This window comes from Drosophila subpulchrella, chromosome 3L (genome assembly GCF_014743375.2).
Source record: "Drosophila subpulchrella strain 33 F10 #4 breed RU33 chromosome 3L, RU_Dsub_v1.1 Primary Assembly, whole genome shotgun sequence".
In the NCBI taxonomy this organism is placed as follows: domain Eukaryota; kingdom Metazoa; phylum Arthropoda; class Insecta; order Diptera; family Drosophilidae; genus Drosophila; species Drosophila subpulchrella.
Window position 1 is genome coordinate 18973620 of NC_050612.1, and position 10355 is coordinate 18983974.

The window sequence follows — 10355 nt, forward strand, 5'->3', positions numbered from 1 at the left end:
ATATTTTTGGCCAGACCGAAGATACATGTGTACAACATTTTACCAAGCGTCAACAAACAATTTATTTTGATGAATTTAACATAATAATTACTAATTTACACAATTCCTTCAAGAATGAAATTTGAGACCTCAAATTATTTGCTGAAAGTAAATTATGAAAAATGTCATTGTTAGTCATAGCTAAAAATTAAAGAAATTAAAGCATATCTAAGCACTAATGCGACATGTACAATTTGTCATTGAAGGCAGCATAATTATAAATATTTTTACAGGCACCAAATCTGAACGTAAAATCGTAATAAAAAAAAGACAGCTCGACCGGGAGTCTAATTTTTACTCCTTCTACATACATGTTTAGCTTAAAAAACAATGTTTTAAAAATCAAAAATAAATTGCTGCGGCTTTCTCAGCCTAAGCGAAGGCGATTCATAAATGCGTGTAGCTGTTTATAAAAGCAGGTTGATTAACAGCTTTAACAGAATTCTTTAAGCACATCAAAACAAAAGATGAACTACGACTATAATTTGGGATTTAATATGCCAGCATTTTAGTGCGAGAGCTATAAATAACTAAGCTTAGAGGAACCTGGTCTGAAAGTATTTCTCATCGACGAAGCGACAGAACTCGACCAGGTGCTTGAACTTTTGCACCGTCTGTGCCAGCGCCATGTTGGGCAGCGTGGTGGTGAGGATGCTGAAGAGGTGTCCAAAGGCGATGGCATCCAGTTCGCAGGGCTGATCGCCGTAGAAGAAGGGCGTTTCGGGCGACTCTTTCAGCTTGTACTCGAGGGTCTCGCAGCACTTGGCCACCTTCTCGATGACGCTGTCGATGTCCAAGTCGTCCCACTGGTAGACCTTAAGCAAACGCAGAGCGTTCCGCCGCTTTCCATAGTTCTGCATGTGGTTGAGGGGCCAGGGAAAGACGACGCCGTTCCTGGGAGCGGTCACCTCCTTGTACACGCGCTCATTCTTGAAGCTGATGTACAGCTCCGCCATGGTGAAGATGTTCTCCACCAGGGACACATAGGTGCGCATATCGGCCTTCTCGTCCTCATCCTGCCAGCTGCCAATGGCCAGGTCCTTCTGCTCCACAAAGTTCACAATCGGTTCGAATTCCGCAAAGATGAATGCCCCAGCACGGATGAAGGGCAACTTGGTCATCCTGCCGCCCGGAGACATGTGCTCCGCATTGGCGCAGGAACGGATCCCAAAGGGCAGGTTGCACATCTTCAGGTAAGCCTTCACCGCCAGGCAACTGGCGTTCTCCGGCAGCAGGATTTGCTCCGCTTCATAGGGCTTTGGGATCGAGATGGGATGGAATTGGAAATGGAGTACTGAAACTGAGGGAGCTGGACTTCTTGGTGACCGTTCTCACCTGGTAGAGGGTGGCATCTTCGGGCCACGGCTCGGCGGCCAGTTTGTCGGCCGTATGCAGTTGGCTTAAGAACTGGGAAGTCATTTTCAAAAAAATTCCACACAAAACTCGCCGATGAAGTAATAAACAGCTGTTTGTGTAGGCGTTGCCAGATGGGAAAACTATCAAGCCCACAGTGCTGCCAGACTATTGATGTTTACTTTGAAATCACTTTATTCCTTATTTTTATTTGAATATTAATTCATGGCGATCTTAAAAATATAATCTTATGGCTAAACAGCTTTAATCCATTACAAAATGTTTTCAAGATTTTTAACGGAACACAAGAACTTACGTTGGTAGCACTTAAAACTAATAAGTTAAAGTAAAACACGTGTTAGCACAGCCACTTCTCCTCGCTTTCAGAATTTTGGCCTAATTAGCATTTTGCACGATTTGAGCGAAATATGTTTGCCCATATTCCAACGACCCCACCATATTCCACTGGCGATACCCACCATAACTTGGGACTTGCGGTATTGTCCATTCAAATTACTGAAAAAGTAAACATTTTTTAGTATATAAGGTAAGAATGGTATTCCAGCGTATCCAAAAAATCCTTAAAGAATAAGCTAACACACTAAAAGGTTAAAGATTTTTGATACACCCTTTTAAATATTTTTCTTACCAATCTGTATCGTACCACCATGAATAATATTCACTTGAATATAAAAAAGCTTTATTTGTATGACTCCGCAAAGCATCGCCTGCATTTCCAGAGTATTCACCCAGGGACTTCAGAGCATACTTCTCTTCCTTGCTTCCAACAACAAAGTGATCATATCGTGCAAAGGCACTAGCATCGTCAAAATCGACTAGTTCGATGCATAGTTCATACCTACGATTTGCAGTCAACCTGTGCATTTTTTCGAGGCCTAGCCATAATTCTCCTCCTAGATCACCAAAACCGTTTTGATAGTGGTTTTCATATTGTTTAAACGAGAGTTTTCCATCGATACGGCGCTGTATAACCATCCAGCCAGAACCAGCACAGGGAATATCTTCATAATCTGCTAGGAAGGGCTCAAAATCAGGAAGCGTTACCATTTTTACTGATGGAATTTTAGTGCAGCTGAGAAATATACGCGATTCACTTTGGATTTGACATGTTTCGTTATATAGGGTGATCTCAGATAATTTTTCATTCAATTCGTTTATCTTCTCTTCATGGTTTTTGATTTTCGACTCTAGCTGGGTTATGTGATTTTCCTTCTCTGACAGATTGGCTTCACATACTTGGGTTTTCCTATTTAATTCTTCGAGCTGTTCATTCTTTTTATGAACTATACGCTCTAGTTTTATGATTTGCACTTTATCTCTGATGTTATTTTGGTTATTATGGGACTCCCCCTCAAAGTTGATATGTTTTTTTTCTTTCTCAGAGCCAGATGATTCCTTATCTTTATTTGAAAGCTGACTCTTGCTCAAGTCAAGCGCATTTTCCAGCTCGAAAATTTGTTTTTGCATTTGCTTTATGTTCAAGTCTTTGTTTTGAACAACCAGATCGATCGACATGCGCAATGACTTTACTAATTCGTCCTTATAATGGGACTCTTTTTTTTCACTTGCCAAACGCATTTCCAGATCATTTATTTTGGTTTTATATTTTTTAATAACTTTCCTTAGTCCTTGGATGTTTCTGTTTTGGTCGTTTGCCTCCCAACTCGTATCTTCAGTATCAGAATCGCTGCTGAGCTGGATAAGAAGCTGTAAACGATCTTAATGTTTATGGATTGCTATATGTTACTTACCGAATTGTTTTCAGTGGTTGAGTCCTCACATGATCGAGGTTTCTCTGAGAGATTGTTTATGTTATCAGGTTTCATTGCGATCAATTTGCGAATGCGAAACTTCTTTGTTTCAAAGTAGCTCACTTTTATAATGTTAACACAGTACCTATGCTTTAATAAATATGATAGTTGCAGTGTGATTTTATATAAAAATAAAACGAATAAAACGTAAAATAAACGTGGGCGTCACCGAAATTGTAAAAATCAGAAGAAAACAAGATCCCCAATTTATAGTGTGACCACCTTCTGACGACATAGGTATTTTTAAACCTTTGCGGGATATAAAATAATGAGGGGATTCTTGAAAAAGAAAACAGTCAAATTTGAAGGAGTATCAACCTAGTTTAACTTGAGTTCTCATTATTTCACCTATAAAATAAAAACAACGAAAAACTCAATTTTAGGCAGGCAGTGTGAAAGGTTGCCTTTTCCTATCCCCCTTTCGAGGCGTTTTGCTATTCTGCGCCGAAAAGCCTGCGTTCACACTTACAATTCTTATTTCGCCAAGTGTTTTTCGTTTTTACGTCGTCCGTTTTCACCCATCTTCCATCTTGCATCTCCCTTTTTCACTGACACTTACGCTGAGGCTATCTCCCTTTTTACTGACACTTACGGTGGCTTACGTTTTGCCGACACTTACGTTTTCTTACGTAAAAAACATGAGAGGCACGAGAGAGTCTCTTTAAAAAATCGAATCAAAATTCGAACGACTCGGCTGTTCACACTTACAATTCTTATTTCGCCGAGTGTTTTTCGTTAAAAGTTTAAAGTTTTGTTTAAAGTTTATTGTAAAAAAAACAGATATTAGTTGCATTATTCAAAAATAACACACTTTCGAGGACAACACAGTTTTTGAATAATTTTGCATATTAGAAAGGTGAGTGCGCGTCGTCTCTGAATTGCAAGAGTGTGTGTGTGTGTGTGCTGCGTTCCAATGCATGTTATTAGAACTAAACTCGAATTTAAATATAGTGAAATGTCAGTTAGAGTTATTAGCTAATACTTATGGTTATCTGCTGGCCAAGGAACCACTCCCAAAAAATATACTTGAAAATCAGTGACGATTCATGTGCCGGTCTTGGTGTGAGTGTGTGTGTGTGAGCTGGTGTGTGTGATTCATACGTCTGGGGTCTTAACATTCTTCGTGCACATTTCTTTATCAAAAATAAAAAAAAAAAACTGGCATGGTTCGTACTTTTCCCTGAGTTATCCCCCACACTTTGGCGGGGGGTCGTCCGTCCCTCTCGCTCTTTCCCTCCTCTCTCTCTCACTCTCCCTTCGATACTCGCATCTTGTTTGGAATTCTAAATTTCTGTTTGGTCAGATTTGTTCTTGAAATTACCTTTTCTCACCCAACCTTAATTATTCCGATTGTATTTATTGGCCCAAACTTTCGTTGTTAGTCCGAAAAATGTTTATTATTTTTTTGCTATTCCCACACATACACAGAGAAAAACATGAGGTGAATTTCGAAATCTATCTGATCATCAAAACAATTTTTTTAAGAATGTAAGAATGCTCAATATAATTATACAACAATTGTAAATGAATTAGTTAACTGATAACCATCAGAAATAAAATATTATTTATATGATCATATATTTTTATAAGAGAATGTATATGCCGAATATATATAATAAGACCAAAATCATATAGAGATCCTTAAAAGATCTTTCTTATTACTTTTCTGTGTACACATGTGCCTGCAAAAATCGTTTGTATAGATACATTTTTATTATCTCACAACAACTGGATGTCAAGTAATAACATTTCAATTTCATGTACATATTTTTGCGCTAGCTGGTATACTATATATAAGGCCAAATCTGGAGAACCGAGAATTATTATTGGTCCAACATTCGTTGAAAATGGACATAAAGCCAGCGACGTGTATTTAGATAATGGAAAACAAAGCAAGATAATAATAAAGGCCCTGGCGGGGGCGGGGGCGGAGGGCTCTCGGTTTTTGTCGCCCGTTCTGGTCAATACTACTCAATGCCGATATCCGCTCCTGCTCCCTCTCTCTGACTATCGAATGCTCTTGCCTTATCTGACTCGCCGTATTTGGTTGGACCTTTTTATTTTCCGAGCGGACCAGCTGCAAGTCGACCGCCCCTTTGCCCCGCCCGCTGCCAATCAACACGTCAGTTCATCAATGCGTTAATAATTGAAATTTAATCAATATTATTGAACGGGCATATGAAGTGGCTAACATTTGTTCGTTGGCATAGCCAAAAAACGAATAAACCCACTCTATTTCGACTGAACGATGCTAAGTATTGAATACGTCTTGGGGTTTGGAACATTAAAATGTTTGATACCACCATGTATTCACCTTTCGGATCTGAGTAGTAAAGAAATGGTATATATTTGGAAAACAATATGTGTAAATATGTTTACTATTGATTTTAAACGAGTTTAAGCGTTGTACAGTCATATGTTCAAATGTTCTTGGTGTCAAAACATAAGAAAAAGAGAGTTTTTCCCCAATCGCTTGGTCCGGGAATGTTTTCTTTTATTTTGATAGGATGTGCAGCAGTTGAATCGCACATACTTTTATACGTAGGCATATATATAAAACAATATCATTATCGTCAACATGTTACTCACACTACTAAAAATATGCCTATGACCCACATGCTTCTCCCAGAGCAACAGAGCAACACTAAACAAGAACTCAAGCAGATATTTAACCATAGCACCGATAGAAATTAAGACGGGTGCTACTCATTAAAATGTAATTGATTGATAAATAAACAGTTCGGCTTGGACAGTTCTAGGTTCTACATAGCCATGGCCGAAACAGAGACGAAGCCCCATCCCGAGCACCACGATGAGGATGTCCACGATGCCAACTACCAGGCGCCGCCGGAAAAGACTATTGAGGAGATAATGGCCGCCGATCAGGAGGACGAGAGCTTGCGTCGCTATAAGGAGGCACTTTTGGGCGCCGCCCAGACCGAGAAAATTATTGTTGGTAAGGGAATGGCTTGATAAATATAATGAGAAGAATATAAATACCTTAACTTCATTTTTCAGAACCTAATGATCCCCGAAAAGTGATCGTGAAAAAACTTGCCCTCGTCGTAGAAGGACGTGATGACATGGAATTGGATCTTACCGGTGACCTTACTCAGCTCAAAAAGCAGGTTAGTTATTTTATCCACTTTATTATTTCCATTAATTTACCATAACTCAACAGCTTTTTGTGATCAAAGAAGGTGTTCAGTACAAGGTGCGCATAGATTTTATTGTGCAACGTGAAATTGTCCATGGCCTTAAGTATGTGCAAAAGACTTCTCGCTTGGGAGTTAATGGTAAGTGTTAATATTACCCACTACATAACATATTTGTTGGTATTTAGTTGAAACAAAGTTCCATTGATAGTCCTTAAATCAGATTTTTAGTTTTTTCACTATTGGCAAACACCTAAGGTCAAGGTTTATTTGAATGTATTGCAATCTAACCAATTTCGGTAATTACAAAAAAGAATCAAAAAAGAAAAGTGGCCCGGGCAACATTATTTTCTATTGGGGCTTTTCTATGTCTTACACGATTTAAGCACTTTTGGGACTTCAATTTTCTAGAGGCCGAGGCACAATTGTCAGTAGTACACCTCAGTTCTCGATAGACTTTTGTGCTGGCTAGTCGAATTTTGAGTTCGAAATGGGAAAAAGCTGGTTTGATGGCACGACCCTATTGTTGGGGTTTTGCGGTGCTGTTTATATTTTGTTTTTCACATTTGCTATTGTCACCTTAGTCATGTGTTGAGAATAACTTGTATAAATATCCTATTATCTTTAATGCCAAACTCTAATTTCGGATTATATGATTTTTTAAGTTGTGGGTAAGCTGGCGCAGGATGCACAATAATGTGATAAATTACTAAAACGAAAATGTTTTTATCATTCTCTAGTTGACAAAATGAAGCATATGGTTGGCTCCTATCCGCCGAAGAAGGAAATTCAATTTTATTTGACGCCCGCCGAGGAGGCTCCCTCAGGCACATTCTCCCGCGGCACCTACTCGGTCAGTTCGGTCTTCACGGATGACGACAAGCATATACACCTGGAGTGGGACTGGACCTTTGAGATTAAAAAGGACTGGGCCTAAGAAGCACATCAAGTAGCACACACACACACACACACACACACACGACATACGCTTTTTGTTTTCCCCAACATGTCTTGTAAATGAGTTTATTTTTGTTCCAAAAGTGTAAGCGCGATTTTCCAAAATGTAATTGATCGTCAAGTATTTTTGTTAACGGTATTAAATTAAAAATATTTTTGTATGTAAAGTGTAATGAAAAACCATGATAAGTATTTTTGATACCCATTGAATACCTAATTGAATGTGTGCAGATGAAGAGCATTTCTCGCCTAAGTCCTCAATAAGACGGCAAGTCGATCAGTCAAGTCAAATCCAAGTCAAGTCACTAGGCCAGTCAGTCAGTCGTTTGGTTCTAAATGCCATTGCCTATGTTTAACATACATCTTCAAACAGATAAACCTTGAGTAACAAACTTTAAGAAAGTTGTTTGCATTTTGCTATGTATTTAAAATGAATAAACGCAAAGGTTTATGTTTAATGTAAGATCAATCGTCCCCCCCAACTGTAAGCAAACAATACCCAAAGATGATTTACTCACCGTAAGCATCCAACTGAAAACATGCAATTCGAACTGTTAAATGTAACTAAAGCTGATACTTAATAATGCATTTGATGTTTGTGGAGCATGCAAACACGGAAATCTGCATTATTCGAACTATATACTATCTCTGTGTATTTTTTGTGTACAATATATGCGAATGCTGATTGAATGCAACCGAAGAGCAATAAAGAATAAAATATACATATTTTAAAATCAGAGAATGTTTCTTTATAACTTGGGATGAGAGTCTAATTTATTTGCTAATAATAATGACGAATAAATCGTAGTGACGTTCCTAGCACTGATTTTTCCTTAGTTAAAGATAAATTACCTATTTCACACTTTATAATGCTTATCAGTTCATTTTGTCAAGGGGTAAACGTCATAAATTGTGGCCAGAAGGCAGCGGCACAGGGAATTAGTCATATGCCATGTGCGCCACTACAAATATTTTCTCAAGGTGTACGAAAGAGAGAACCCAAAAAACCAGAGAGACACGTTCTCTGTTTACATTCGACTCTATCAACACGATTTCCATTTTTTTGAGGCCGGCCTGTTGCACTTAAACTTGTTGCTCAACATTTGCGGAAAATAATATCTACATTTTATATTCAAATGCCCATTAGTCTTCAGATTCGCGAAAACCTGCATGAATAAGTAAACTGTTTTGTGGTTCCAGTCGCCAGAAGGAAAACTGAGTAATTTAAGAAAAACAACTCAAATATGTTGGGGGAAAGCTTGGGGCATCCATGTTGTTTGGGAAACCTTAGCGATTGTCATTACCTCGGTTACGGTAAAACAAAGACGAGTATAAACAATTCTTATTTATTTTCTTGACTGTTTTCATCAGGTGAGAAGTAATAACAGGATAAGAAAATTTTGGAACTTTAAAAACTTGAGCTTTTCGTAATGAAATTGTGTATACTTAAAAGGTTCACAGATAAAATTTCGATTATAATTTAATTTATTTTATTTAAAACATCCATAAAATATTGGAAAATGCTGTTTTTCTTAGATATTTTACACTTAAAAAGGTTAAAATCTTAATCTAATCCATCAATACCTAAGTGGTATTAAAATCCATTGAAAATGTTATAGGATATTTTGATCGACAGTCAAATGATTGATGTGAGCACTCCAATTTTCAGTTTATACTTAATTCAGCATGCCAATTCACGAGTTCAATTGGTGTTCTGCTAACTTTAGCTTTTTGAAATGCCAATATTTTAGCATCCAGCACTCATGTCTATCCCTGTCCGTCGAGGATGTTTTGATTGACGGACGGGACGTCGAATTTTAACCTTCATCCGCATTGTTCATTCCGATGCCAATGTGGCCTTTTAACCCGATGCTGGCAATTGTTCGCATGGTCCATTGCATCCGGGGATAAGGTTCAATGAAATTTGCAGGAAAAAACCAAACGAATGGGGAAAAACAAAGGCTGCTAGAGTGGGGATAATAAAGTAGAAAGGAAATGAAATCAAAAGAGGAAACCAGAAAACGCAACAGGCTAAGTGCACACACACACTCACTGAAACGCACACATGCACACGAGGGCGGAAATGCGAATGGCGGCCATTTTGTCCGCATGTAGGCAGTGCTGAAAGAGGTGCCATTTTTATTTTACCACAGTGCACACTGCTTAAACTAACCGATTTCTGGTCTGTTTGTTGTTAATATTAATACTTGAAGATCAAATAAAATTAGTGAGTTAAAGATTGAAAATATAATACATCATGGAATTTAATAAATCCTTAAAATATATCATTTAAAAGTCTTAAGCCTAAAGAACTTTCAGAAAATGCTGAATTTAAATATTTTAGAAATGCTACAACATTTATTTCTAAAGTGACCATTTCGTAAATTATTTTTTATTTGATATCTTAGTTTATATTAAATATTTTATTACCTGGGTAATTATTACCCCATCACTACCACTAGGCTTATTGGCATCTGCTGCACTGCAAATGGCTGAAAAAGCCATGAAATGCAGCTGATGTCAAGCCATATAAACTTTTCTGCAAAAATGCATATTTAATCTCTAGAAATGGTTATACATGCTCTGCTAATGGGCTTTGGCTGTTTGCATTTATCCAACTGGCACTTTGTGTGCCATTTTAAAATGTTGGATCCTCACACATATGTATTTCAAAAGTTTACCTACATTTAGGGAATTTTTTTTATAACAGGTTAGGAGAATTTTCATAATTAAATACACATCCGAAAGGATTTTAAATCAAATGACAATATGCCGGTAAACAAAGCATTTATCCACAAAATATGCATAACTAACAATGAAATTAAACCCGGTCATGTGGCACAATGAAGTTTTCGTTGCGCAAAATTCAATTAGTTTCATTTTAGACCTGATGTATGTGTGACTCACCTTTATTGGATTTCCTCTGCCTCTATGGCAAGTTTTGCTAAGCCTATTTAAACATAATTAAATCTAACAGAGATTTGAGCAACTTTTCGGTTTCTGCTGGTCTCTAATTTAG

General features: G+C 37.7%; 4 protein-coding genes across 7 annotated transcripts; 2 read left to right on the forward strand and 2 right to left on the reverse strand.

Annotated features, from left to right (window-relative positions):
- Window positions 1–37: 37 nt before the first annotated feature.
- On the reverse strand, window positions 38–1548 carry LOC119553690 (metaxin-2). 2 transcript variants are annotated; one of them, XM_037864245.1, is made up of 3 exons: window positions 1375–1548; window positions 586–1295; window positions 38–141 (listed from the first exon to the last, which is right to left on the reverse strand). In XM_037864245.1, exons 1-3 carry the CDS (start codon window positions 1456–1458, stop codon window positions 135–137), a joined length of 801 nt encoding a protein of 266 aa, XP_037720173.1. In that variant the 5' UTR covers window positions 1459–1548; the 3' UTR covers window positions 38–134. The 2 variants fall into 2 exon arrangements, with proteins under 2 accessions (XP_037720173.1, XP_037720171.1); XM_037864243.1 differs by having other exon boundaries at window positions 38–1295; window positions 1375–1547.
- Window positions 1549–1628: 80 nt separating this feature from the next.
- On the reverse strand, window positions 1629–3432 carry LOC119553688 (fibrinogen-like protein 1). 2 transcript variants are annotated; one of them, XR_005219781.1, is made up of 4 exons: window positions 3165–3432; window positions 2042–3108; window positions 1709–1908; window positions 1629–1646 (listed from the first exon to the last, which is right to left on the reverse strand). XR_005219781.1 is itself a non-coding variant. In XM_037864241.1 (3 exons), exons 1-3 carry the CDS (start codon window positions 3237–3239, stop codon window positions 1776–1778), a joined length of 1275 nt encoding a protein of 424 aa, XP_037720169.1. In that variant the 5' UTR covers window positions 3240–3432; the 3' UTR covers window positions 1639–1775. The 2 variants fall into 2 exon arrangements, 1 of the variants encoding a protein (XP_037720169.1); XM_037864241.1 differs by having other exon boundaries at window positions 1639–1908.
- A 459-nt stretch (window positions 3433–3891) lies between these two features.
- LOC119554591 (rho GDP-dissociation inhibitor 1) lies at window positions 3892–7519 on the forward strand. Of its 2 annotated transcripts, XM_037865574.1 has the most exons (6): window positions 3892–4080; window positions 5978–6180; window positions 6243–6352; window positions 6406–6520; window positions 7045–7050; window positions 7120–7519. In XM_037865574.1, exons 2-6 carry the CDS (start codon window positions 5997–5999, stop codon window positions 7314–7316), a joined length of 612 nt encoding a protein of 203 aa, XP_037721502.1. In that variant the 5' UTR covers window positions 3892–4080; window positions 5978–5996; the 3' UTR covers window positions 7317–7519. The 2 variants fall into 2 exon arrangements, with proteins under 2 accessions (XP_037721502.1, XP_037721503.1); XM_037865575.1 differs by lacking the exon at window positions 7045–7050 and having other exon boundaries at window positions 3893–4080.
- Window positions 6597–7261, forward strand: LOC119554592. The gene is made up of 2 exons (XM_037865576.1): window positions 6597–7050; window positions 7120–7261. Exon 1 carries the CDS (start codon window positions 6870–6872, stop codon window positions 6972–6974), a length of 105 nt encoding a protein of 34 aa, XP_037721504.1. The 5' UTR covers window positions 6597–6869; the 3' UTR covers window positions 6975–7050; window positions 7120–7261.
- Window positions 7520–10355: the final 2836 nt, after the last annotated feature.

Coding starts and splice junctions, on each gene's coding strand:
- LOC119553688 (XM_037864241.1), bottom strand. CDS start 3,239: ATGAAACCTGATAACATAAACAATCTCTCAGAGAAACCTCGATCATGT. Junction 3,109..3,164: donor CAACCACTGAAAACAATTCG/GTAAGTAACATA, acceptor CTTCTTATCCAG/CTCAGCAGCGATTCTGATAC. Junction 1,909..2,041: donor TGGTGGTACGATACAGATTG/GTAAGAAAAATA, acceptor TTACTTTTTCAG/TAATTTGAATGGACAATACC.
- LOC119554592 (XM_037865576.1), top strand. CDS start 6,870: ATGGGAAAAAGCTGGTTTGATGGCACGACCCTATTGTTGGGGTTTTGC.
- LOC119554591 (XM_037865574.1), top strand. CDS start 5,997: ATGGCCGAAACAGAGACGAAGCCCCATCCCGAGCACCACGATGAGGAT. Junction 6,181..6,242: donor GACCGAGAAAATTATTGTTG/GTAAGGGAATGG, acceptor TTCATTTTTCAG/AACCTAATGATCCCCGAAAA. Junction 6,353..6,405: donor TTACTCAGCTCAAAAAGCAG/GTTAGTTATTTT, acceptor ATAACTCAACAG/CTTTTTGTGATCAAAGAAGG.
- LOC119553690 (XM_037864243.1), bottom strand. CDS start 1,458: ATGACTTCCCAGTTCTTAAGCCAACTGCATACGGCCGACAAACTGGCC. Junction 1,296..1,374: donor AAGATGCCACCCTCTACCAG/GTGAGAACGGTC, acceptor TCGATCCCAAAG/CCCTATGAAGCGGAGCAAAT.